This window comes from Musa acuminata, chromosome BXJ3-4 (assembly GCF_036884655.1).
Source record: "Musa acuminata AAA Group cultivar baxijiao chromosome BXJ3-4, Cavendish_Baxijiao_AAA, whole genome shotgun sequence".
NCBI lineage: Eukaryota > Viridiplantae > Streptophyta > Magnoliopsida > Zingiberales > Musaceae > Musa > Musa acuminata.
This window is the reverse complement of record NC_088352.1, coordinates 11,357,022-11,383,913: the sequence shown is the minus strand read 5'-3', so window position 1 is coordinate 11,383,913 and position 26,892 is coordinate 11,357,022. Positions and strand designations below refer to the sequence as shown.

The 26,892-nt window shown below is 41.2% G+C and overlaps 6 protein-coding genes across 6 annotated transcripts; 3 read left to right on the top strand and 3 right to left on the bottom strand.

The window, feature by feature from the left end:
- The first annotated feature begins 18 nt into the window (after window positions 1–18).
- LOC135634905 (deoxyuridine 5'-triphosphate nucleotidohydrolase-like) lies at window positions 19–1,181 on the top strand. The gene is made up of 3 exons (XM_065145635.1): window positions 19–376; window positions 451–542; window positions 670–1,181. Exons 1-3 carry the CDS (start codon window positions 183–185, stop codon window positions 912–914), a joined length of 531 nt encoding a protein of 176 aa, XP_065001707.1. The 5' UTR covers window positions 19–182; the 3' UTR covers window positions 915–1,181.
- Window positions 1,182–1,822: 641 nt separating this feature from the next.
- LOC135635829 (uncharacterized) lies at window positions 1,823–2,878 on the top strand. The gene is made up of 3 exons (XM_065147188.1): window positions 1,823–2,078; window positions 2,172–2,384; window positions 2,710–2,878. Exons 1-3 carry the CDS (start codon window positions 1,857–1,859, stop codon window positions 2,788–2,790), a joined length of 516 nt encoding a protein of 171 aa, XP_065003260.1. The 5' UTR covers window positions 1,823–1,856; the 3' UTR covers window positions 2,791–2,878.
- Window positions 2,879–3,314: 436 nt separating this feature from the next.
- On the bottom strand, window positions 3,315–5,370 carry LOC103981438 (omega-hydroxypalmitate O-feruloyl transferase-like). Its single transcript, XM_018824497.2, has 3 exons — window positions 5,230–5,370; window positions 4,607–5,056; window positions 3,315–4,510 (listed from the first exon to the last, which is right to left on the bottom strand). The coding sequence occupies exons 1-3, from the start codon at window positions 5,254–5,256 to the stop codon at window positions 3,662–3,664; spliced, it is 1,326 nt and encodes a 441-aa protein (XP_018680042.2). The 5' UTR covers window positions 5,257–5,370; the 3' UTR covers window positions 3,315–3,661.
- A 419-nt stretch (window positions 5,371–5,789) lies between these two features.
- LOC103981437 (uncharacterized) lies at window positions 5,790–7,356 on the bottom strand. The gene is made up of 2 exons (XM_009398166.3): window positions 7,034–7,356; window positions 5,790–6,239 (listed from the first exon to the last, which is right to left on the bottom strand). Exons 1-2 carry the CDS (start codon window positions 7,281–7,283, stop codon window positions 5,911–5,913), a joined length of 579 nt encoding a protein of 192 aa, XP_009396441.1. The 5' UTR covers window positions 7,284–7,356; the 3' UTR covers window positions 5,790–5,910.
- A 3,057-nt stretch (window positions 7,357–10,413) lies between these two features.
- LOC103981436 (flavonol 3-sulfotransferase) lies at window positions 10,414–11,598 on the top strand. The gene has a single exon (XM_009398165.3). The coding sequence runs from the start codon at window positions 10,455–10,457 to the stop codon at window positions 11,466–11,468; it is 1,014 nt and encodes a 337-aa protein (XP_009396440.2). The 5' UTR covers window positions 10,414–10,454; the 3' UTR covers window positions 11,469–11,598.
- Window positions 11,599–14,795: 3,197 nt separating this feature from the next.
- Window positions 14,796–18,788, bottom strand: LOC135635719 (hexosyltransferase GAUT11-like). Its single transcript, XM_065147001.1, has 2 exons — window positions 18,366–18,788; window positions 14,796–16,615 (listed from the first exon to the last, which is right to left on the bottom strand). Exons 1-2 carry the CDS (start codon window positions 18,510–18,512, stop codon window positions 15,185–15,187), a joined length of 1,578 nt encoding a protein of 525 aa, XP_065003073.1. The 5' UTR covers window positions 18,513–18,788; the 3' UTR covers window positions 14,796–15,184.
- Between the last annotated feature and the right edge of the window lie 8,104 nt (window positions 18,789–26,892).

The following is a 26,892-nucleotide window of genomic DNA, read 5'->3' as shown; positions in this document are numbered from 1 at the left end:
ATTTTGTAGCGTCTTTTTATATTTCTCCGCAAAAGAAGAGGATGGCGGGAGAACTTGGCGCCAATTGATTCCCGCGTCCTGGTGTCCTTAAGAACCGCTTTCTACGCTTCATAACCAAACGCACCTCCTGAAGCCAATCTCTATTCTCTCGTCTTCTCTCCGAAACCGACGTGGTGGCGGAGATGGGAAGCGGCAACGCCGGCATCCAAGAGCCGTCTCCCGAGCTTCAGAAGGTGGATCAGAATGGCACCCCTCGACAGGGAGAAGGCCTACTTCCGACCCACTATCTCCCGCTTCTTAAGGTCAAGAAGCTCTCCGACAAGGCCGTCTTGCCTTCAAGAGCTTCCCCTCTATCAGCCGGTTATGATCTCTCCAGGTGAAGAATGCGTAGTTTTCTGTAACCTGCACCGACTGTCTCTGCCTAACTATGCTGTATCTTCTCGATCTCAGTGCGGTGGAAACGAAGGTCCCGGCCCGGGGAAAAGCTCTGGTGCCCACCGATCTTAGCATTGCCATTCCTGATGGAACTTACGCTCGCATCGGTATAATTTCCACAACCCATATCGTGATTTCTGATATCTGCTTTGCTCTTGTCATGTTCATGCTATGGGTGTTCGACGAAATGAGTCAAAGAGGCTTCCCCACCATCATTTATTTTCCCCACTACAGCTCCTCGGTCCGGATTAGCTTGGAAGCACTCGATTGACGTGGGAGCAGGCGTGATCGATGCAGATTACAGAGGGCCACTGGGCGTCGTTCTGTTCAATTTCTCGGATGTGGATTTCGAGGTGAAGGAGGGCGATCGGATTGCGCAGCTGATCATCGAGAGGATCATGACGCCGGAGGTCCTCCAGGTCGATGATTTGGACTCCACTGCTAGGGGCGTGGGAGGGTTTGGGTCTACTGGAGTCTGATGCTGGATGTCGTTGTTGACATAGCTCTGCTTTGGTTCTGATACCTCAAACAGATGGTCTGGTTTTTCTGTTGCCTCGATATGCAAAGGTTTGGTTTTGATGACCGTTTGGTTGCTGATCTGCAACAATGAAACGAATCCTGTGGTGAATGTCCGGCATATAGTGCATCTTGAATTGTCACTACCTCTACCAAACATTTATTTCTTTGTATTAATGTCATTTAAAGCTTAATCCCACCAATAAACAACAGCCCCTGCTTTCGGTGTACTTCCAACCTTGGCAATCATGCGCGAATCAATCAAATCCGAGAACGATATCAACCAATTATCCTTGGGCTATTATTAGTTTGGCTCGAACTCCTTCTCAATGCGGCCACTGCTCGGTCACGTAAATTGCTTTTCTTTGTGGATGTCAATGTCCTTGACTTTTTTTCAGTGCCAGCGATTGAAAGAGCTGTTCAATGTGAAATCATAGCCTACGAATTTAGCGTGTGGATCCCATTCATTAAAGTTTAATTTGGTTGGAATAATAAGAGGCGATATCAAAAGTGGCAACTCGCCTAATTGACTCGGGTCGCTGCGTGCTTGCCTCTCCTTAAGAAAACATGTGAAAAGAATCTAATTGAAAGCCCTACCGACACCTTATTCTACTATCCTACCACGTCAAGTTTTTTGTTTGTATACTTCTTATAATGAGTAGGATTATTCTCTTCGTTTGTTGGGAATTCTTCGAGATGAGTTGATTACACCGGACGTACAATGATACAATAATCAACATTTAAATATTAATCACCAATTAAGACATATATAAAAGAAAAAAAAAAGAAGAAGAGGAAAATACCCTCTCCTCCCTCTGCTACTCGTCTCATTGCGGCTTCTCTGCTGTATTAAAGAGAAAGGTGTTGACCTGTCCTGTTCCAACCGCCTCCATTTCTGAGACGACATGAGAGACGGAGGCGATTCCCTGCCCTCGATCTCCGCGACCCCCAAGCGCCCCTCCCCCTTCCCTCTCTTAGGCAAGGGCCGGTACAAGCTGTGGGTCTGCGCCGCCATCCTCCTCCTCGCTCTCTGGTCCATGCTCACCGGCACCGTCACCCTAAAGTGGTCCATCGGCGGCGCCAACAGCCCCTCCGACGCTCCCGTATTTGGCGACCTCGACGTCCTGGTCCGCCATTCCTCCAAACTATAATATGGCTTTGCCTTCGGTTCCTCTGCGCCGTGATCTCTTATTTCTTCTGTTTTGGCTCGTGTGATGTAGGAGATGGAGGAGAGGGAGAAGGTGGTGAGGCATATGTGGGACGTGTACGTCCACAGCCGCATTGCTCGGCTGCCGAGGTTCTGGCAGGAGGCTTTCGAGGCGGCGTACGAGGAGCTCGCTGGCGACGATCCCTCGTCCAGGGACGCCGCCACGTCCGAGATTGCAAGGATGTCGATGAGAATGGCGGATCCTGAGCCCAATCAAGATGCCAACGTAAACTTCCACTTGAAACCGAGTCCAATGATTTCTTTTCTGTGGCTATTTGGTTTTCCTTTTCTCTTATCATGTAATGTTATTTCTTTTGCAACTTAGCTTGCTTGAATGATCAGTATAGGTAAGTATCATTTAATTTTGTTCTCTTATATTTATATAAAATAGGTTTTGCAAAAGAATTAATGTCGGATAAAGCTTTATTAGGAATTCGGTATTCATTTCGGATGAAACATAATTGTTGTCAGATTTCTTCCATGGCTTGTATCACTGATTTGTTTATGTTCATTCCTGTTTATGTTGACTTGTTTGCTTGCATGTCTTCCAGAATGGCGAAGAGGAGAAGAATCAAAGGGACGGAGATGGCAGGCCAATGCCGAACTCCTCATCACTGAAAGCTCAATCATAATGGCATTATCCAACTTCAACACAAACCGATGCGTCATGTACAAGACATGTGAACAAGCTCTCATCTAGAAATTAATTTTCTTTCTGAAGTTTAGCTTTGGTGGATGCTTGAAGTTGGTTCTATAATCTGTTATGGCTCAGTAATCTTAATGCAAACTCACCTGAAAGTTGACTCCCATGCGCACGTTCACATTCCTTCCCGAAAACGTCACCGAAGTCTTCTCTTCCAATGGCCTCGTCGCCTGCCGCGGCCTCTTCCCCGTCTTCCCTTACAACTGTATCTGCAACCCCGCCACCGCCCAATGGACGGCGCTTCCAGAGCCGCTCCACCATGTGACCGACTCCGTCGCGCTCGTCTTCCGGCCGTTGCCGCTCAACTTTTCCGTGGACATTTTGGGTTCAGTCTTTTCGTTGAGCAGAGAGTTAAAGCGGCGGCTTCTGAGTCAAGTTGACTTATCCTGATGCATCATGTTACAGCATTATACCGAGGATGCTGATACAGAGCTCTCGGTTACAGGGGATTCGGAGCTTTAAAGCCTCATCAATTATGCCACATAAACATTAGATCTATGAACCCATAGTAACTTACAGCTTGATCACTTGAAATAGAGACGCACAAGAGTAAGTTGTGCACATAGGGTTTGGTACACCATCAACCACCTAAATTCTTTACATTTTGGCTTTACAAACATTTCCACCAGCTTCGGCATTGCAAGTTTCACAATCACAGGTGCACTGAGATAAGGTTCCCTTCATTCTCTTCTTTTATTTACTATCTGCAGTTGTTCTAAAACACCAGACTCGGTCATAAGCTTCCAGATTGCGTGGTCTTCTTTGACATGCTCCTATCTTTCTTTGGTGCTCGACTCGAACTACAGCCCCAACATTTCTTGGAAGGCCTTCATAGATGAAGCTGGCAATCCCACGACCACCGTTACACTCTTCATTCCATTGACCTGAGGAAGAAACACCACCACCTTGTGCGGCAGCTCGGCCGGGCCGGACTGAACCGCCTCGCCCCACCCGAAGTCCGAGCTCATGAACTTGAGTTTGGTCCACGTCGTGATCACCAGCGTCGCGGTCAGGGACGGTCTAGCCCGGTTCGACTCGAAGTAATCGATCGCGGACCGAATGAACCGGTCGGTCGTGTTCCGCACGGCGGCCTGGATCAACCGGGCGGCGAAAGAGACGGGGTTGTCCTGCAGCTCGCCGGCCTCGCACAAGCAGCAGCCGAACACGACCCCGTTCCCGAAGAACCCCACCGGGAGCGGCGGCTGGAACCGACGCCGGACGTCGACCGCGAACAGAAGCTTGGTGTTCTGATGAGGGTCCATGTTAAGGGCCCGTGTCCAGGATCTCCAGATGAAGGCGGAGAGGGCCACGAAGCAGGTGCAGGATCCGTCAACGGTGGCCATGAGCTTGAGCCGGTCCAGCTCGTCAGAGCCGAAGGTGAAGGCCCGGTACCGGTTTGGCTCGGACTCGAAGAGTTGCGTTAGGTTCGATTCGTCCTCGAGCTCGGCGAACTCGTGGTGGGGGAACTCGATCTTTGGGGGGTGACGAGCTCGTTGTATAGTACGGTCCAGGAACGGGGCCCGGGACAGGCGACGGTTGCGGGCCGTCTCCGCCCACGACTGGAGGAACTCGACGCTTGATATCCCGTCTGCCATGCAGTGGTTCATGGCAAGTCCCACGACGAACCCACCGCACTCGAATCTCGTCACCTGGATGGCCATATAAACGTGATCCATATCATTAATCAACTTCATCTGGTACTGGTAAGAAGATTGCTGTCATATATAGACAGGCATTTACGTCACCTGCACAGTGAGGAGAGGAGTCTGCAAAATGTTCTTGGCTCGAGGGTCAACGTAGACGAGCTTCCCAAGCTTCTCAGGATCAGGGATGGAGATGTCCCCCACCACCTCCATGTCGCACTCCGCTGCCGCCTCCACGAACGGCACACCCCGCCCGTCGCACTTCACGATGAGCTTCCCCTCCGGGCTGATGGTGAGGCTCCCCGAGAAGGGGTAAAAGTGGACCAGCACCTTGGCTAGGGCGTCTCTCAGAACCCGGCCGACGTCGGCGGTGCTCCTGTCGGTCGCCGCCGCGAACAAGTGCACCGTCTTCATGATCCCGGCAACGTTCTGATCTAAGTTCGACAGGAAGTAGAACTCGCCATCTCCGGCGTCCTCAACGGGGTGCACTCTCACTGGCTCCGATCTCGTTACAATGAACGTGACTTCACCATTAGAATCTCTGTTATCCATCTACGAATACATGAAGAAACAAAATCTAAGCATTTCTAATGGGTTTTAGAGAATGATAACATATTGTAATCGGACTAATGGTATATAAATGAGATCGGTAAAGATACAAAGAGCAATGAACTTTAATCGTAAGAAAGAATGGTTTTAAGCACAAAATAGAAAAGAAAGATCACGATCAATGCGACACAAGAGATTGCCATGGCCGAACGAAGACTGCCTTAAGAACGAACAGCTCTCGAGCATGGTTTACATTAGGCCATGATCCATGTTCTCTAGAGTAAAACACTAGGCTGTAAAGCGGTACCCAAACGAAGTTCTGTGGACAGTGGACGATGGACATATATATAGAAGAAAGGGCAATGCTGGTGTTGGGATTGACAAATGCATAAATGTAGTTTGGTGAACCGGTTGTAGTGTCACGACACTTGAGACTTGTGACAGCAACTTTTGATCTCCCTACTCAAGGTGAGCTTGCAAAAGGATTCATTCTCATGAAGCTTTCTAGGGTGGCACAGCTGCTTTTCCAACCACTATTAATGCTTCTCTTCATGTGCTGCGATAAGAGGAACTCAGGCTTGACATAAATGGTGATCAAACCCATCTCTCTGCGATCCAATAAATCAGGGTAGGTGCAACTACTCTTGAAGTCGATGAATAGACCAACACCAGCTGGTCTTTGGTCGAAATCGTCTTCCAAAGTGTTGGATCAGATGAAAAAAGAAGAAAAAAAAAAGAGAAAAATGTCACGTGATACTCGACATTACGTAGCTGACGTACGTATCACATACATGCATGGTTCTTAAATCAAAGAGTACTTTATACAGTACAAGGAGCCCAATCTGTTTTTATGGCATTCACGCTTCGTCTTCTCCCTCTTGCGAACACTGTTCGCTGACAACTTCGGACCTGCAACGCAAAGTTCCAGCAGAGTAGACGCGGATGCTGTTTCCTCCTGAAGATAACTTTAGATCCCGGAAAACCATGCCGGGATTGGATCGGCAGAGGCACTCCTTGGGCATGAGAAGCACCCTCACCATGCAGCTCTCCTCCAGCCACGGAGCTGCATGGAGATGGGAGGGCAGATCGACCAAGAACTCTCCGAACTCGTCCGTCGTTCCACATGTCCAGTTAGTCTTCCTCGTGGATTCCCCATTTGTTCTGCATCCCACCCCAATTCTGGCGCCTTCAACCACGCAGCAATGTCGATGTTAGTCAACTCTTGAACCATCTGGTTTTCGTCTTTGGCCCACAATTCAATTTTTATATCATTTTTCTTTGGATATATGAACATCGAAGAGGTAACCGTGACAAAGACATTACACCTCATGAGAGCCAAGTCGCCGTACCCTCTAAGAAACAAAGACATCATCAAATATTCCGGAGAAATGGAAGGGGAAAAGAAAAAGGATTTCCTGTTACATCAAGCATTAGATTATTCGATCAGGAAGCTTAACTTTTACATAAAGCCACTGAATAATCTATAATTCAGATCAGAACCTCAAGAACAAAAGAAGATTCATATATACTGCATCTCAAGATTGGAGAAATCCAGACACTAATGTATTCCTACACCAAAAAAATGTGTTGCTGCTTCAGTTGTCACTAACCACGTTGACCTATTAATTAGGATCACCCAACAGATGAAAATACTTCTTTATCTTCAAGCAAAAAATGTTCGAATGAAACTCCTAAAAATGAGGATGTGTAGCTTCCATGGACTGAAGAAATTTGGAATGTTCGTGTGCAGATCATGAAAGAAGTAAGATCATCATGTCTAACACCACTAGTAGAAAAAGGAAACTAGATCGAACATGTGTATTCATAAACACTAGCTCGGTTCTTTCGAGTTCATGATATATATATTTATTGCATCTAAAACATCGCATAACTGTTTGTCTGCATACTGTTCGATTATACAATGGTTGATCCCCTGTTTCAGGACCAATAGAATAAAGGAAGAAGAAAAGGCTGTGTGACCTGGAACAGGGAAGGTGACGGGGTCGGATCCTGGCCTCAAGCATGCATCGCAGAGGAGGGTGCCGGCGACAAGCACGGAGGAGATCCTCTCCTCTCCATATCCTGCCAATCGCACAAGCTCCGCACGCGTGAGCTGCATGGAGAACTCCTCGCTCGTCAACGCCGAAGCACACAACCTGGAGCTAAAGAACGACGACGACGCCACCAAAATGGAGGCCCCAAGAAGAAATTCATGCGTCTTTGGCATCATCTTCTTCAGCACTATTATCTGGCTGGAAGTGGGATCTCAGAAGATATATATATCACGCACATACATATGGTTCTGACAATTAATGAATCGTGGGAGAGGTGATCTATAAGATTAGGATTGAATTTTTGGACATGACTAAATGTAGCTCTCGAGTGGTTGTTCAACCACTGAAGCAACCTCTTCCGTGGTGGCAAGCGAGGTAAGTGACAGAGATGCGTCGCCATACGCACTCAGCTCTTTACACAGAGAAGAAAACTCGGAAAGAATAAGATATTTGATCCGTAATGTTGTAAAAAAAGTAAAACGAATTACTACAACAAACACATACAACGTATAGTTTCAAGCATTCATGCATTCGAAGTTAGGTGCATGAACTTGTGATCAACGCAACCTTTCTTGATGATGATTTTGCTAAAAATTTCTTGTCACTGATCACCTTCGCGAATCTTTGCAACGATCAAAATATGTCAGCATTTGCACTTGTTGCTTTGTAAACCAGAAGAATGCCATGTTCCTTTCCTTTAAACGCAAGCAAAAGCTTCCCCTGTATCAAACTAGACTTCTCCCACCATCCTAGAACTAGAACTCACAGGTTACCTTGTGAATCCTGGTGGGCAGTCGATCTATTCTGAACATTTCTGTCGCTTGATTTCGGGAGTCAAGGACATGTCTCACCTAACAACCGCATTGCATTGTGGTACTATTGCTTATTGCCTCCGTCTTCAGTGATCGGTGTTCCTCTATGTTTTGGAAAGCAAGACGTGTCACGTTACAGTACGAATTAACTCAGTGTCGAGAAATTCAATGAATTTTCATTAAAAAATTATAATTATATATAATATAATTGTACAAATATTCATTATATTTATCAATTATCTAACTATCCATCTTATCTCAGATGTTCTCCAATACTCGCCTCCCGTTGTTCCGCTAACTTGAAAATTCACTATGCTATCAGCAAATAATCTATATCATGATACGTAAAAATAGTTTTAGATTAGCACAAATATTGAGTAGGGAATAGAGGTCAAAGATAAACCTAATAATAATACACTGATCGAATATGATAATAATTTAATTTTGCATATGATATGTGAATCACAAAACAAAAGTACAAAATCAAGGGTGCATACATATTCTTTATATAATATTATCCATAAATACAACCAGTGTAGTTATCTCAAAATTAGAAATTCGTAATATTTTTTAAAATTAATTAAAAAATGAGTGAATATTCATCTCAAGTGGAATATTTATTTTTTAATTATATTTTATGGTTAATTGATATAAAATTTTTTTAATCTAAATCGACTTTTTTAAAGTTAGGAAATAGAAATCAAATCTTTATTTCAAAATTATCTCATTAGACTCCGAGGCACGAGACGAAGAAGGTAAGTTCTCCGATCTCTCCTTCTTAATTATTATTATTATGATATAAATTTTAAAATTTTATATCTAGATAATATAAAACCTATTTTATATTTATTAAAAAATATATAAAAATATTTAGAAATGTTTTTAGATATTAAAGATCAAAATATATAAAAATCATGGATATATAATCATTATAATTTCATTTTGGGTATTATCTATTTTAATTTTTTTCTACATAACTTTTTTTTTATATCTCAGAAAGATTATCAGAAATTTTCATAAATTTTCTAATATAGAATTATTGATTTTTAATATTTTAATTCATAAAGATAGTTTTAGAATACTATTAAATTATATTTTTTATTTTAATTGAATTATTCTATGTGTGATTGAAATTTTAATCTGTTCATTCTATTTTTTGTGAAGAAAAAAAAAAGGAAAACTGAATTAGATTGACATTGGATTTGATCCGGCATAGGTCTGACCCGAGTCAGACCGGTCGTCAGACTCGATCACGTTCAGCCAACCGATCGCCTGTCGCCTAACTCAATTTGGGTGCGATGGCTTGCTCCGGCGCGACCTCGAGCACGCAGCTCGGATTCGACTCATATCCAGTGGGCCGGCTTGCGCATAGTCGGTGTCGCTTAATGGACCGATGGCTATGCAAGTTCAGCTAAACCAAGTAATGGGCCGTGGTGGCCCAAGGCTCGTAGACCGAGTTCTCTGTGTCCCGAAGACTCAGCAGCCCACTTTCTGTAGCCCATGAACGACCCGGTACTGCAGCCCATCCCGTTTTCTCCTTCCCTCACTCCGACGAATGCGCCGAGCACGTGAGCCCTTTTTGGCTGCTCTAGAATTATTATCCCAGAATTGTAATGAGCAGTTCGACCTAATATAAACCCTATGGTATGGACTTGGGGTTTGTGCTATTAAGGTTAGTTTTCGAGAATTATGGCCATATGATGATTGACTCTAATTTATTTCCTTTGTATTTATTATACTACTACCTTTGTATATGTTTTGAGAAAGATTATGTAATATGAATCCTTTCTTTATGTATATCATCAGCAACATCAAATATATTTGGACATCATATTGGTGCATATCTCCAAAAGCGGATGAAACGAAGAATCATTCTGATATGTTTTTTTTGTTCTCCCAACAATGGTCCAATAACAGTCTATGAGTTTTTTTTTTTTTTTTAATCTCCCAATAATAGATAGAAAGAACTCTTATGTTACTCATAATAATAGATATAGTAATATCTCTAATCTATCAACACTGAATGAGAACTCCGTAGATCCCAAATGGAATCGCTGTATTAATATTCCTGACATCAACAGGACCTATACATGTCGTCGTATCATATCAAAATTAGCTATCATTTTATAACATATCATCATGACTCGGACACACAATAACAACAAGACAATGTAATGATTGATACTCACTGTATGATGGGTACTAAGTTCTTGTGGAGCACAACCATAGGAAGATATCCGATCTATATCAATCAAAGTAGATCAATTATGCATGTGTCAATACATGTATAAGACGGATCGACAAATAGATAAACATATTACTTGTTTATCATGTATCAAATTTAATCATGTGTGTGCCGAAATTATGAAGTCATTTCTCGATAATCCAATCAAACGACGTGAAACTTGTGCCCTCTCTGTGTAATAAACAATTAACCGGATAATCAACCATGGAGAGGAGAACCCAAATCCAAAGTCTATAAGAGTAGGTGACACAACTCCTCCATTGCCCTCGCACCTCCGAGAGAAGCAGGTGATGGAGAACACAGAGGAAGGCCTTCCGACTGACCAAGAGTTCCATCACGACCTCGTCTCCAGCCTTCCACTCGAGGAAGGCATGTCACCGGTGCGCCTCCGAAAGTACCAAGGCGTCTGGATGTCGGAGTACTTCCTGGTGGGCACCATGAACGCACAGCGATACTTCAAGTCTCGCCCCACCGACATCCTCCTCGCCAGCTACCCCAAGTCCGGCACCACCTGGCTCAAAGCTTGGGCCTTCGCCACCATGACCCGAACCCGTCACTCCTTCGGTTGCCATCCTCTTCACCACCTCAACCCCCATGAGTGCGTGCCACTCCTCGACGAAATTGCCGGCAGCCTCGAGAGTCTCTTCGAGATCGACGCCGCGAGCGATCCTCGCCTTATCAGCACCCACCTACCTTTCTCCCTGCTACCCGAGTCGATCAAGAGCTGTGGTTGCCGACTGATATACGTTTGCCGGGAGCCCAAAGATACGTTGGTCTCTCGGTGGCACTTCCACGGCAAGATTGTAACGAATATGGGGAAGAGCGAGGTAATTCCTTTCGAGAAGATGTTCGACATGTTCTGCGATGACATCATGCCATGCGGGTCGATATGGGAGCATGCCTTGGGCTACTGGAACGAGAAGACACAGACACCGGGGAGGGTGCTGTTCTTGAAGTATGAGGAGATGTTGGAGGATCCCACAGGAACGTTGACGAGGTTGGCGGAGTTCATGGGTTGCCCCTTCACCGAAGAGGAGCTTAGGGTGGGCGTGCCAGCGGAGATCGTAAGCCTCTGTAGTTTTGGGAACCTGAGAGATTTAGCTGTGCAACAGAACCGCAGAATCAGCCCTGGTGGTATCATGACGACGGAATCTTTCTACAGAAAAGGAGCAGCCGGGGACTGGAGGAACCATCTCAGTCCAGAGATGGCTGAGAAGTTGGATCAGATCACCGCGAAGAAGCTGCTAGGAACAGGTTTGACTCTTGGGCGTCCCGTCTCGGAGACCACCGCAATGGATGCTTAATTAATTAGTTCCCAGCCCATGGATGGATTCTGCTTGCAAGTGTGCTTCGAAATTTTACTGTGTCTGTATGATGAATTATGCATGTTTGCGGATTGAAATCAAATAAATTGGATTTATCAATATTAAACAATATTAGGATGTACACCATTTTTTGTTATTCAAAAGAATAAATCATACTCCATTTTCAAAGGATATGCAAAGAGAACTAGATCATTCTTTTCAGAACCATCTAGATTGATGGATTAGGTGTTTAGAGGAGAAAAAAATTAAGAAAAAAAATATTAATCTTTCAATTACTGAGATGCTACTCAGATGCACTATTCAGATACACACTTAGTCCCTAGAGGTCCTGTCTATTTATAAACGAAAACAGAGGATTTAGGATAAATTATTAGGAGAGTTCCTCCCATTAAGATTATCTTATAAGGAATTCTACTTGATCAATAATCATAATTAAAATTTAATAATATCTATAATATATCTTATTTAATTAAATAGGATCATAGTTGTTTGCTTTGCAGGTTCATTATTTGTTTGCTTGGCAAAAGAGAAATCGATAAGTCTATTATTTATTTATTTTAATATATAGGACGCAGGTCCATTATTTGTTTGCTTTAATATATAAGACGATAGGTACATTATTTATTTGCTTGGCAAAAGAAAAGCCGACAGATCCATTATTTGTTTGCTTTAATATATAAGAGGACAGATCCATTATTTGTTTGCTTGGCAAAAAAGAAGTTTGACAGGTCCAATATTTAGGTCTATTATTTGTTTGCTTTAATATATAGGACGACAAGTTCATTATTTGTTTGCTTTAATATATATAGTACGACAGGTCCATTATTTGTTTGCTTGGCTAAAGAGAAGCCGATAAGTCCATTATTTATTTACTTTAATATATAGGACGACAGGTCTATTATTTGTTTGCTTTAATATATAAGACGACAGGTATATTATTTGTTTGCTTCGCAAAAGAAAAACCGACAGATCCATTATTTGTTTGCTTTAATATATAAGAGGACAGATCCATTATTTGTTTGCTTGGCAAAAAAGAAGCTTGACAGGTCCATTATTTAGGTCTATTATTTGTTTGCTTTAATATATAGGACGACAAGTTCATTATTTGTTTGCTTTAATATATATAGGACGATAGGTCCATTATTTGTTTGCTTGGCTAAAGAGAAGCCGATAAATCCATTATTTATTTACTTTAATATATAGGACGACAGGTCCATTATTTGTTTGCTTTAATATATAAGACGACAGGTACATTATTTGTTTGCTTGGTAAAAGAAAAGCCGACAGATCCATTATTTGTTTGCTTTAATATATAAGATGACAGATCCATTATTTGTTTGCTTGGCCAAAAAGAAGCTTGACAGGTTCATTATTTAGGTCTATTATTTGTTTGCTTTAATATATAGGACGACAAGTTCATTATTTGTTTGCTTTAATATATATAGGACGATAGATCCATTATTTGTTTGCTTGGCTAAAGAGAAGCTGATAAGTTCATTATTTATTTACTTTAATATATAGGACGACATGTCTATTATTTATTTGCTTTAATATATAAGACGACAGGTACATTATTTGTTTGCTTGGTAAAAGAAAAGTCGATAGATTCATTATTTGTTTGCTTTAATATATAAGACGACAGATCCATTATTTGTTTGCTTGGCAAAAAAAACTTGACAGGTCCATTATTTAGGTCTATTATTTGTTTACTTTAATATATAGGACGATAAGTTTATTATTTGTTTGCTTTAATATATATAGGACGATAGGCTCATTATTTGTTTGCTTTAATATATAGGACGGCAAAAGAGAAGCCGACGGCCTGGATAAAAAGAAAAGGTTTGGTTGCGGGAGAAAGCAATCCGGTGGAAAGATAGATTTGAAGGGATCTTGCAGCGTCGGATAATGAATATACATATAAACCAGGCGATCCCTACGTGAGTATTTTAAGGAGATTAACTTATGCATGTAGTGACACTCGAAAAAAGAAACTTAAACTTGTCGCTCAATTATGGAGGCGACGTACGTACGCACTGTGCTGGATCTGGAATTGCTCATCCATGATCTTGCCGGAGACCATCATCCTTAAAATAATTGACCTGCATAAAATGATAGCAGCCCAACCTCCTGGCTGAATGATTGGCATGCGTATCCGTCGGATGTGTCCTTGTGTATCCAACGTGGAGTCGACCTAACATCAATATCATATCAGATTCTTGATGTGATCTCTCTAAATTTCTATGTCAGGTTCCGACAATGATTTAGGTGGAGGTGAGGTGAGAGTAAGACCGATCAAACCTTAACAACTACATTATGATTTGCCTTTTACGGTAAGGAGGAATAGTCTTATAACCAAAAATATTTTTCAAATATTTTCTGTTCGGTTGATACTAACATGAAGTTGGATAAGATCACCGCGAGGAAGCTGCATAGAACTGGTTTGACTCTCGCTCTTCCACCATGGACGCTTAGTTCCCAGCCCATGGAGGATAGATTCAGCCGGTGGGCGTGTGCAATGTGCTCCACGGTTTTTACTCCGTGTTGCAGGTTTAGAGTTGACTGTGTGACTCGTCCGTGTGCTGAATTTTCTTATGTCGATCCAGCAGAAGGTGGACGACAGCTCCAGCTGAGATCATGCATGGATTTTGGTTTGCCTTATGCCAAAACAAAAGACAGTGACGACCTCACCCAATTAGCCACGGAGAGAGGGGGGACGGGGAGAACTCAAGGCCAGAGGAAGGCCTGATTCCTGGTAAGACCATGACGACCTCACCTCCACCCTTCCGCTCCGGCAAACTGCAAAGCGTGTCCTCGATGCGCCGCCGGAAGTACGATGGGAGCTCTACACGGCGGCGGGCATCATCAACGTCCAACGACAAAAAAGAAGATTTGTTTTCCGAAAAATCACTCTGAATAAAACTCGCATTAATAGTTTCAAGAATACAAAACAAAGTTCAGATTATAATCTCATCTTCATTTCTTTTCTTAAATAGAATTTAATTCCAATAAAGTATAAAAGGTGTCACCTAACCCTATACCGCAATTGTAAATAGTTTCAATTTAAAATTATGATGATTGATTCCCTTAAGTTCTTTTCAGTTATAATATAAAATCATGTAAACACGATAAGACAGACCTATCAACCCAATTTGAGTAATATGTTAGACGGACCGGATCGAATGGGCAAATCTAATGTTAATTAACGAACAATTATGTCCACCATTCTGTGAGAAAATGGACCTGTTCATAAGTTCAGATTTTATCAAGAGATGGTGCAAATAATTGAACTCAACAGACACTCAAACCTTTAGAAAAGGTATGATCATAAGCATGGTATGGCATTCATGCAGACTCGCAAAAGGAATAGATCAAATCAGGTTACAACATTATGAGTCCTGAATTTAGGGAGTAACAGAAAAAACTGGTTCTAGTGTATCTTTCTTTTACAAATTCCATCTAGATCATCCACTTTCCTTGAAAAACTATGGTCCAAAAATGTATGATCTAACAAGCAACTATTACATCTTCCAAAATGAATTATTGATTTCTACAAGATATAGTATATCTATGCTGCCTGGTCATAGCGCCTGACCTTTTCTCCTTCAACAGGTAAGGCTTGAAAAATGGACACTGAACTTGACCATGAGAATACTAAAGATAATCTCCAGACAACCATGTGTCAGAACCAATGTATCTTAGTGCATGATGCAACCTGTAATTGATGGATGTCTAAAGTTGATGTATCTTTCCCATAAATGCTTATATCGTCCGATAGCCAGCTCCAGCCAGGGCTTCATGTTCCCATTGTAATGCACAACAGCTGCACTCTCAATCAACCTATCATCAATATCTTTGTCATATCCCAGTCCTAATACATGCCATCTCCGGTCAAGGGGCTCAATCAACCCATAAAATGTGAGGAGGCCAGGAGAAAGTGTCCCTGCCTTCCAGAGCATCCGATCAGCATTCTGTTCCTGCCAGTAGTGATATTTGGCGGTAACATTTACCTTTTTCCATGCTATGAGGTCAATAATGTTCATCCCAAATGCCCATCCACATGCCTGAGGATCAAACTTTGAGTTGATGATTGGATTGGAAAAATTCAGATACTTGTAGAACCGATGGAATGCCTCTAGACAAGTCTCCACAGCTCCCATAACGTTGCCATGCAATTCCACAGTGTATAGAGGGGTTAGATCCTTCTGCACCACAATGTCATCATCAAGAAACAGTACCTTTTCCAATAGTGGTAATAACTGTGGGATGTAGAAACGTAAGTGGTTCAACCGAGACTCAAATCTTAGATCCTTAAAATTCATTTCCCCACTTTGGTCTTTCAAACTGTCCTGAAATAACTGTCGAATTAGAGGAGAGTAAGAGGCATTCAACCAGGAAAACTCCTTTATGCTTCGGATTTCTACTGTACACCCTCTAAAATCATTCATGAGAAACCAAGTAGTCATGGCCCAGTAGTTAACCTCATCAGTTACCACATGAAACACAAGCTGTTGAGGGTGGTCAGCACTCGAGACAGTTGAATTTATGACAACAGAAGTTGCCAGCACATTGTCAGAAAAGATACAGAAATGGTATAGGTTGTTGTCCACAAGCCGAGGAGAATTCCTCATTTCATCGGAAAATCTTTCAAGTGCTGGATTTCTGAACCACTCCTCTGTTAGCTTCATGCTTAAACAATGGAGACTTTTGGACATAGCTTCCATAGCCAGTTGACCAAACTGGACGCTCTGAACTATTGCTGAATTTGCACGCTCTTCAAGGGCAAGAGCGTGGCTCCTCAACGTTGATATAGTGGTGCTTACATCATAATGGAAGTCTTGGGCCTTGAATATTAGCTGCGCTAGTTGATTGATTATCGGATGTGCTTCTTCTTCGGTGATATTTTTACCCCTCACAGCTGCTTGAGAGAGCAGCCATTGGCAATTCTTTATCTGTGAGCTAAGTTCCCAAGCAAATTGAAGGTTGTTATGCTCTTTGGCTATCACTACGTATGCCTTAGCAAGGGTCATCTGAACAGCAAGTTGCCTGGCAAAGGAGGAGCTACTTAAAAGTTCCTGCGTGAGATTTAAACTTATATGCATAACTTCTTCATTGGTCAGGCCCTTCTCCTGAAATAATTAAGAAAAGACAGCTGAGAAGCCTGCCACTAGAAAATTGAAAGAGGATGCACATGCTACACTTACATCCTTTAAATGACACCATGCATATTTGGCAAGATATTAAAGCATAATAAGATCAAGATAGCACACAATTTAAATAAACTAGCAATCAAATATGACTGGCAGAGACCGGACGATTGTTTTAACATCACATTTCAACAAAAATTTTGATGAGGGAGGTAAATGATAGAGGATGCACATGCTACACTTACATCCTTCAAATGACACCATGCATATTTGGCAAGATATTAAAGCATAATAAGATCAAGATAGCACACAATTTAAATAAACTAGCAATCAAATATGACTGGCAGAGACCGGACGATTGTTTTAACATCACATTTCAACAAAAATTTTGATGAGGGAGGTAAATGATAGCTGAAGATAGAGAAGACAATGTGCGCATGCTTCAATAATTAATACTACTTGTTGAAAGTAAGCTTTGCAACAGTTAGTTTACTGCTAACTCCAGAAACCTTGTTTGTAGTCTGGACATCAGGTTCTACCATGAGTGTAAAATTTTAGAAAAATTTGAAGAAGTTACTAGTTTCAGAAATATATCCACAACCTATTTAAGCCAATAATTTTTACGTAAAGAACAATTTTGAAGTCATATGGACACACAGTCGCACATACAAAAGTTGTTATGATTGTTGACGAGGATTCCATATCCACAATAATGGTTGTTTTGTTACTACCTCCAAAGTGCATTATAAACCATCCACTTGGCCACCATAATAATACATAAGAAATTATACTACTTTAGATAGTACAAGCACTCATCAAGCCTCCTTCCAAGCAAATCTATGAGAAAATTGTCTTATGCAACTTGGATTTAATTCACATGTTGATGATGCTAGTCCTTTGATATCATATTCAGATGAAATGGTAGCACAGAAATTGCAAAAGTGAATCTTTTTGGGCAGTTAGTCTGATGCTTTGCTGGACACAAACAGAAAAAAGACAGCACTTCATCCTCAGGATGCGATCATGGTGTCACCGAAGAGCTTCTTTTCCCTTCTTTTAATTATACAATTCTTAATTTTGAAACAATTATCTTACATGACATTGTTAGTAGCGACAGGTTTTTTCCCCATAAAATTCATATCTTCGACCCGAAGTAAACATCACAAATTTTTCATGGGAACCGTGAGTCATACACCCTGTTTCTGAGGCTAGTAATGGACACGTTGCTCAAACCAATCAAAATGTTAATAATCTGCCATTCTTGATTTTTGCCACGAGAATCATTTACTAGATGAATGTAAATTGTTCATTAAGTCCTCCCTTGGGTTTCGCATCTGATCCCATTGTAGCATCAACTCCATACTTGATTCTCATGCTTCAAATGGAAGATTCATGATCAACTTGTTCGTAAGCAAGAAATAGACCCCCAGTCTATCAGAAAAATAAGAACTTCTTCGAATCAACTACATGGATATCCAACCTAATGTTTGAGACGAAATTCCTTCGCTCACCAAGTTTTCATCAAGAACTCTCCTACTAATTAACTTTGATCCTGGTTTCACTATCTACTGCATCAATTAAAGAACTTATAAGTAATCCTTGTTCGGATTTCGTGACTGCTGTTACCAACAAACTAGATCACGCGATCCAATTCTTTTGACTGTTTATGTAGCACGAATGTCTTCAATTCATAATCGAATAAAAAAGGAACAATTTCTAGCAGAGGTCGTACCTGCACAGGCGCGGCGTGCTGGTCCTGGCGGTGCTGAAAGAAGAAGAGAACCACCCCCACGACGAAAGAGATCCCAAGTAACGACCACATCCAACAGGGGACGCGCCTCCTCGCCGGGCGCCGGAACTCGGGCGCCTGCCGCCGCATCTCCCCTCGATCCCAGACCCCACTCGTCCCCACGAAGATTCACACTGAATCAGCGAACCCAGCCGCTCGGATCGGTGTCCAAACACGTCCAAGTTCGATCTCCTCTCTCCATCGCCGCCACCGGTTCCGACTCGAGATTGCGAATCGAATCTACTAAAGAGAGGCACAGAGAGCGAGGAAAGCGATGCTTCGGTGTCGAAGGGAGCGACGGGATCGGAAGTCTGCGATGGTGGCGATGACGCAATTGGAATCCCGGAGGAGCGATATGGGAGGGAGGGGGCGAAGTGGGAGTCTCATGATGCCGATCGACTAATTTTTAGCCGTCTGATCGACGAGATTCGGTGCGGTCAGACAAGGTTGGTGAAGATTCGACGCGTTGTTTCAGGTACAGTACAGGGGAGCCCACCAATAGCTGCATTGTGTTGGATTGTCTCCGTCTCGATGCGAAAGCGTCCGGACCATCGGATCGGCCAGTCAAACAGTGTGGATTGACTTCCGTACGGTTCATTGAATCCTCAGGTACAATAATTGCGTGACATTATTGAGTAGGGTTTTATTTGCATAACTAACCTTGTAGAGTCTTAAACGAACGACTTTACTCCAATTAGTTCAATACACTACTAATTTCCTATGATTTGTAAGATCACGTATATTAATACATGAGAATAATTAAGGTTCCAGTCAATTTTGACAATTGTGTGTGTGAAGTGAATGAAGAACGACATTCAAATCAATTTTGTCTATGATTTTCTTATTTTCGAGTAGTAAACAATATGTTTGAGTTATAATTATATGAGTTAATTATAAATTATCCTCTATAATTAATTATTTTTAGTATATCAATTTATGTATTTTTAAAAATTATATTAGAATTTTTTTATTTACGAAAGTAAAATATTTAATCTCATTTCTCTTCGTATCGTCCGTTCTACTAACAAAAATATCACACATAATGATAAACGAAAGATAAAATTAGCACTTGCTCAATAGTGAACCTTATGATATTTCTATTAACAAAGTCAACAAGAGAAGAAACAAGATTAAATGTTTCAATATAAATTTTAAAAATATATAAATCAAAATATTAAAGATAATTAATTATATAAATAAATCAATAATTAGCCCTAATTATATTTTCATATAAGGCCACCTGTTGTAATTTATTCTGTGGTACTCGTAAGTAAAGCCATTGTCCTCATTTTTTACCCGATGCCATTTTAATGATTCAAATAATACATAAAAGCAAGGTTCGTCGTATTGTACTGTATCAGCGTTTCGATCCGGGCTCGGTACGGTACGGTACCGGTGTACCGAGCGGTACACCATGATGTACTGAACAATTTAATACTTTTTTCATATTATAACAGTGCTACAATATAGTACTATAGTAGTAATACTGTATAGTACTATAATAGTAATACTGTAACACTGTAACGATATCGGATGGTCCACGTATTGATAATCTATCGGATCGATACGTATCGCTCGATATAAGCGGTACACTTTGGTACGATAGTTCTTGCATTAAAGAATCCCAAGACAACATGTATGGTTAAAGCTGATTCTCACTCTAATGAATGAATGAATGGAGATGTATTTAATTGGATGATAGGCAACAAGTCATCATTTAATTTATGAGGCATTGATTCGTGCTTATCATCACAATATTGACGAGATGAGATAAGATCGATACGGTACAAGATATCCAAATCTATTAGAACAGATTTATTTCTGATGTGACAAGGGAAGGGGCAGAGAACATCACGGAAGGACGGCAACTACTGATACGGAGCAACGAAGAGAGAACAGGAGATGAAATGCTTCACTCCAAAACCAAAACACAGGATCACCGCATCTTGACGACCACAACGGCGACGAGCACTACCAGACCATGCAAGAGCTTCACGGAAGAACGACAACTACTGATACGGAGCAACGAAGACAGAGCAGGAGATTAAATACTTCACTCCAAAGCCGAAACACTGACGACCACAACGGCAACGAGCAATACCAGACCAAGGCAGAGCTTCTTGGATGGACGCCTGGGCGCTTCCACAGGAACATTGGCTCGGAGGTCTAAGAAGTAACGCTTGGGATCAAACTCGAAGGTGGCCCGAGGAATGCGCAGGCCCTTCCTCCCGGGAGCCTTCATTGTCTTGCCGGCTTCGCGAAAGAAGAAGCAGCGGCGGCGGCGGAAGAGGGAGGCGGGGTACGTAACCATCTTGAAAGCTCCTTTGAGGCAGTAGGTGAAATCCTTTATCACGATGGAGGCTACAAAGCCGATTGTGTTGAAAGCTCCTTTGAGGCAGTAGCTGAGGAAGACGAGAGTCAGATACAGCAGGATTGTTGCCAGGACCAGTTGAACCAGGATGCGCAACGCCTCGGGGCTGGCCGCAGCCGGCAGAACCCCGTCCAACTTCCCAACGAGGAACCCTACAACATCGCCCCGTAGCTGGGAAAGAAGGGGTAGCTTCTCATTTTGGGGCTCCGATATCAACTCCCAGTAGGACTTCACTGCTCCCTCTGCTTCCTTTACCTTCCTCGATGAAAATTGGAGCAGCTGAGGTAGCTTCTCCCACAAGGTCCCCTGCATGCTCTCCGCCACGCCTTTTGTTTGCTCCAACTTGTCCCGTAAACTAGAGGCCAGTTTTGCATCATTGATGCCCTTCAGCGCTCCCTCGGCTTCCTTCATCATCTCAAATAAGACATTTCTCAGTCCCTCCATTCCTCTTTCTCGCCTCTCCTGTCTTCGCCTCTCTTCTCCTGTCTTCACAAGATAAAAGACTAAAGTGGAGGAAGTAGCGTGGGATGACAAAAAGTTACGAATATTTTTCCATCGAAAGCTGGAGTGGTCTTCGGCTTTTTGTAGCCGATGGTGAAATGGAATCGACGACTCTTAAGCGACGCTTGGTTTTTCTTCGAGACCAAGCATCGTTTAAGAGTGTGTGCCTTCATTGTCGGTCAACGGACCTGTTCATGATTGACTGGATCTGCGGGAGGTAGCAGAAAAAGGGTTATCGAGCAGTGTTTAGTAACTGTGGTGTTTCTTCCCTTCACAAACTGTTAAATGCAATGCTTCCCTCTGCGTGCTGACTCAAGTGACGAAATTTATACAATTAATTAGAACATTATAATTCTAACTTTATAATGAGTTTGATGGAAAAACAAATATGAAAGGGTGATCGTAACATGAAAGGAAAAAGTTTTCGAGAAGAAAGATTCTGTTATTGATTAATAAAATTGATTTTGATTATCGTAAGTTTTTAAAATACTGGTTTAAATAATCATGCGCTCTAAATGGATCCTTCAAATTATTTTTACTCAATTTTTTTCCTAATTTCTTGAAACTCATATGAGTATTTGATTTTTATATAATATTAATATTATCTACTTAATCTGTAGAGCGTGATATTTTTATAATCATATTATTTTAGAGTGAAAGATTAATATACTTTACTTTGGTTTTTTTTTTTCTTCTAAATCTTATACTGTGATTTGCTTACTATTTTGTTACTAATTTGATTGACCTACATTATTAGATTATTTATAATTTATTTGATGTTAAATTATGTTCACATATAGAAGGAAAAAAAAAAGAAGAAGATTCTGGTGCTTATCACTTCTACGTATTCATGATTTCATATTTAATCTTTTTTTAACGAAATAATATTTTAAGATCATGTGGATTATTCTTATTATGTGAATCAAATGGAGGATCCAAATAGCTTCGTGTTCAAATTAATAGCAATCAGTTATTTTATTCAAAAGCTTAGAACGAATGATTGTTAGGATCGAGAGCACTAAGAGGGGGGTGAATTAGTGCAGCGGAAATCTTTTAGCGATTAAAAACGAAAGCTGCGTTCGTTAGATAAAAATCAGTTTTGATGTAAAAGCCGATTCTAAGATAACTTATGATTAAGTGCAGTTTACGTCTAAACACAGTTTACGTCTAAATGCAATTTGCGTCTAAATGCAGTTTGCGTCTAAACGCAGTTTTACGTCTAAACGCAGTTTTACGTCTAAACGCAGTTTGCGTCTAAACGCAGTTTTACGTCTAAACGTAGTTTTACGTTTAAAAGTAGTTTACGTCTAAAACACAGTTTTAAGTCTAAACACAGTTTGCGCAGTTTACGTCAAAAACACAGTTTTACGTCTAAACACAGTTTGCGCAGTTTACGTCTAAACGCAGTTTTTATGTCTAGACGCATTTTGCGCCTAAACGTAGATTTACGTCTAAACGCAGTTTCAAAGGGATCTGAACTTAGAAACTCGATCGTAAAAAGCGCAGAAGACAGTTTTGCAGAATCAAAACGTAAACGTAAACTGTAATGTAAATATCGTATGAAAACACCGATTTACGTCTGAATGCAGATTCGGAAAGATCAGCACTTAGAAACTTGTTCGTAAAGGCACAGAGAGCAGAAGCTATGTAGGTGGTTTGCAGTAATGATAAAGTGCTCAAAATAAACGCAAACCAGAGATTTAGAGTGGTTCGGTCAGTCTTGACCTACTCCACTTTTGGCTTCCTCCACCGACGAGGTCACCGACGTCAACTAGGGGCCTTCCTTCAATAGGCGAAGGCCAACTGCCCTTTTACAGTTTCTCTCCTTTTGACAGGCTCAGGAGACAACCTTTACAGATCCTTTCTCTCATCTCTTTACAACTCAAAACTTGAAGAACAGAAAGAGGAGAACTTTAGGACTTAACACAAATTTGAGCTCTTAGAATCACAAAAAAGATCAGGAATTCGGTGTGGATCTGTATCTTTTCAGTGCTGAATGGGTGGGGTATTTATAGGCCCTAACCCAATTCAAATTTGGAGCTCAAAACGATCAAATCCCGGAATTCATAGATCAGGCGGTTGCACCTCCTGACTGGAGAGGTTGCACCGCCTGGCAGAGCTCGAAGACTGAGCCCAGGCGGTTGCACCTCTCTGTCAGGGAGGTTGCACCGCCTGAGTCTGGCTCGGAGACTGAGCCCCAGGCGGTGCCACCTCTTGACTGAGGCGGTTGCACCTCTCTGCCAGAGCTCGAAGACCGAGCTCAGGCGGTGCCACCTCTCTGTCAGGGAGGTTGCACCGCCCAGTCTAGCTCGAAGACTGAGCTTAGGCGGTGCCACCTCCTGGCTGGGGCGGTTGCACTGCCCAGTCTCGCTGGAAGACTCAGCCCAGGCGGTGCCACCTCCTGGCCTAGGCGGTTGCACCTCCTGGTGCAATCAGGGTCCGAATGGTTAGCTCCATTCGGCCCAATTTCGATTTTTCAGGGGCCCAATTGCCCCAAGATTAAGCTAATGGGATCACCTCCCATTTTCTAACTTAATCAACGTGCTAACTACGATTAAATCTAAGACAATTTCTGCAGCTTTGCTTCGGTGCGTCAATCGCTTCTTCCGGCGAGTTTCCGGCGAACTTCCGTCGATCATCCGATGAACCCTCGGTGATGCTCCTGCGGACTTTCGGCAAACTCCTGGACTTTGCGACGATCCACTTGGCAAGTTCCGACGAGCTTCGCTTGGCAAGCTTCTGGACTTCTCGGATCTGTTCTCGCAGAACCTCCGACGACCGTCCGAACTTCCGTCGAACTCTCGAACTCCCAACGTGATCATGAACTTGACTCCGGCGCAACTTCTGCTGCTTGTCTAACTTTCATCGTAGTTAATCCTGTACACTTATCTCAACACATAGATTAGACAACAAATGACAATTGACTTCATCATCAAAATCCGAGATTCAACAATCTCCCCCTTTTTGATGATGACAATCAATTGATAATGGAGTTATCCTTAACTCCCCCTGTCTATATGCCATAGTTGAGATAAGTCAACCTTGAATTCAAGACCTAAGAATTCAAGTGACGTATTGATAAGTTAGATCAGTTAAACTTATCAATACTTCCATCATGATACTCGTCATGATGTATCTCTTCAAAGATGATGTCAAGGCTTGACATACATCATCAAGTTTGTATGAATGTGTTTGTAACTATTCATCATGTAGTTTGAACATTATCATATAAAGCTGTGAAGTACTATTACATGATGCACACATTTGAAATATTCTAGCAAGTTTTGCATTTTCTTCACATGATATGATATCAACTCAGGGCATAATGCAAACTTTAGCACATGTTCATATATCTCTTGGTGATGCAAGGATGGCATAATCATAGTAGTGTTTATAGCATCACTCATAGATAAAGTATGACACAGATATAATAATCATGACAGTGTTTATCAATTCATATATTTCTCCCCCTTTGTCATCAATAAAAAGCATAGTAATTATGATACCATGAAACATAATAATATTGCTTTGAATACTTCTTCCCCTTTTTGTTATAATCCATTGTATACGTAAAGATATTACACATGAATCACTTCATCAAATCTATTTCAGAAACTTATTTTTCATGAAAGTGTACGAGAAAATCTGTTTCATAGAATTCTAATAATGAGATGTATTCGGACAAGATATTATCATGAAGACAAAACATTTCAACACATGTTGATTATTCAATAAGGTCCAAAAAAAAATTTAACAAGTTTATCTATTCGGACACATCAACATTCCTAATTCTCTTCGAATGAAATCAAATTGTTCTTCACTTAGAGGTTTTGTAAAAATGTCAGCTAGTTAATGTTTAGTATCAATGAACTCTATGGTTATGTCATGATTAGTGATATGATCTCGTATAAAGTGATGTCTAATATCAATATGTTTTGTTCTTGAGTGTTGTATAGGATTCTTAGTTAAGCATATTGCACTCGTGTTATCACATTTAATGGGAATATCTTTAAGACTAACTTTGTAATCTTCTAAAGTGTTTTTCATCCATACAACTTGTGCACAGCATGCACTTGCTGCAATATATTCAGCTTCGGTTGTTGATAGAGCAACCGAGTTTTGTTTCTTAAATGACCAGGAAACAAGGGCATGTCCTAAAAATTGACATGATCTTGATGTGCTTTTTCTATCTAGTCTACAGCCAGCGAAGTCCGCATCAGCATAAGCTGTTAACTCAAAATTTTCTGATTTTGGGTACCATAATCCTAGATTTGTGGTTCCATTAAGATATCTAAGTATTCTTTTAACTGCTTTGAGATGAGATATCTTAGGGTTTGATTGAAATCTAGCACAAAGTCCTACACTGAACATGATGTCTGGTCTGGTGGCAGTGAGGTAAAGTAAACTTCCTATCATACCCCTATAAGTTTTTTTATCAAAGCTTTCTCCATTTTCATCAATTTCTAACTAAGTGGAGGTGCTCATAGGAGTGTAACTAGCCTTTGAGTTGTTCATATTAAACCTTTTTAATAAATTCATGGCATATTTAGTTTGACTAATAAAGATGCCATTGCTTAGTTGTTTGATTTGTAAACCTAAGAAGAATGTTAATTCTCCCATTAAGCTCATTTCGAATTCAAGACTCATAGTTTTAGCAAAAGATTCACAAAGAGATTCATTTGTTGAGCCAAAGATAATATCATCAACATAAATATGAACAATGAGAAAATTATTTTCAAAATTCTTGATGAACAATGTAGTATCAACCATGCCTTTTGTAAAATTATTTTTGATAAGAAAAGAACTAAGTCTCTCATACCAAGCCCTTGAGGCTTGTTTTAAACCATAGAGAACTTTAGTTAATCTAAACACATGATTAGGGAGGCTATTATTTTCAAATCCAGGAGGTTGTTCAACATAAACTTCTTCGGAAATAAAGCAATTTAGAAAAGCGCTTTTAACATCCATTTGAAATAACTTAAAATTATTACTACTAGCGTAGGCAAGGAGCATCCTTATGGCTTCCAATCGAGCCACAGGTGCGAAGGTTTCTTCGTAATCGATACCTTCTTCTTGGTTGAAACCTTTGGCCACTAATCTAGCCTTGTATCTAACCACGATACCATTTTCATCTTGCTTGTTTCTGAAAACCCATTTAGTACCAATAACTAAATGGTCATTTGGCCTAGGAACAAGCTTCCACACCTCATTTCTCTCAAATTGATTCAATTCATCTTGCATTGCGATAATCCATGAATCATCTTTCATGGCTTCGTCAACGCATTTGGGTTCAATTTGGGAGAGAAAGGCGGCGTTTGCACAAAAAGTTTTAAGAGAAGATCGTGTTTGAACCCCCTTTGACGTGTCTCCTAAGATTAGCTCCTTGGGATGAGCATCTACATACTTCCAATCCTTGGGTAAGGATATTTCGGGAGTGGATGCATCCAAGTTGCTAGTTGGAGAAGGGGTTTCATTTAAATTCAAGGAATCAAAATTAACATCTTCGTCAAGATCATTTTTCGTGATTTCGGAAATCTCATTGAAAACAACATGAATGGATTCTTCGATAATTAAAGTTCTTTTATTGAAGATACGAAA

Coding starts and splice junctions, on each gene's coding strand:
- LOC103981438 (XM_018824497.2), bottom strand. CDS start 5,256: ATGGCAATCTCTTGTGTCGCATTGATC. Junction 5,057..5,229: donor TCTCTTGTGTCGCATTGATC/GTGATCTTTCTT, acceptor ATGTATTCGTAG/ATGGATAACAGAGATTCTAA. Junction 4,511..4,606: donor CTCCTCTCCTCACTGTGCAG/GTGACGTAAATG, acceptor ATGGCCATCCAG/GTGACGAGATTCGAGTGCGG.
- LOC135635719 (XM_065147001.1), bottom strand. CDS start 18,512: ATGCGGCGGCAGGCGCCCGAGTTCCGGCGCCCGGCGAGGAGGCGCGTC. Junction 16,616..18,365: donor AGCACGCCGCGCCTGTGCAG/GTACGACCTCTG, acceptor TAATTATTTCAG/GAGAAGGGCCTGACCAATGA.
- LOC135634905 (XM_065145635.1), top strand. CDS start 183: ATGGGAAGCGGCAACGCCGGCATCCAAGAGCCGTCTCCCGAGCTTCAG. Junction 377..450: donor GCCGGTTATGATCTCTCCAG/GTGAAGAATGCG, acceptor TCTCGATCTCAG/TGCGGTGGAAACGAAGGTCC. Junction 543..669: donor TGGAACTTACGCTCGCATCG/GTATAATTTCCA, acceptor TCCCCACTACAG/CTCCTCGGTCCGGATTAGCT.
- LOC103981437 (XM_009398166.3), bottom strand. CDS start 7,283: ATGATGCCAAAGACGCATGAATTTCTTCTTGGGGCCTCCATTTTGGTG. Junction 6,240..7,033: donor CGTCACCTTCCCTGTTCCAG/GTCACACAGCCT, acceptor GCGTGGTTGAAG/GCGCCAGAATTGGGGTGGGA.
- LOC103981436 (XM_009398165.3), top strand. CDS start 10,455: ATGGAGAACACAGAGGAAGGCCTTCCGACTGACCAAGAGTTCCATCAC.
- LOC135635829 (XM_065147188.1), top strand. CDS start 1,857: ATGAGAGACGGAGGCGATTCCCTGCCCTCGATCTCCGCGACCCCCAAG. Junction 2,079..2,171: donor TTGGCGACCTCGACGTCCTG/GTCCGCCATTCC, acceptor CGTGTGATGTAG/GAGATGGAGGAGAGGGAGAA. Junction 2,385..2,709: donor AGCCCAATCAAGATGCCAAC/GTAAACTTCCAC, acceptor CATGTCTTCCAG/AATGGCGAAGAGGAGAAGAA.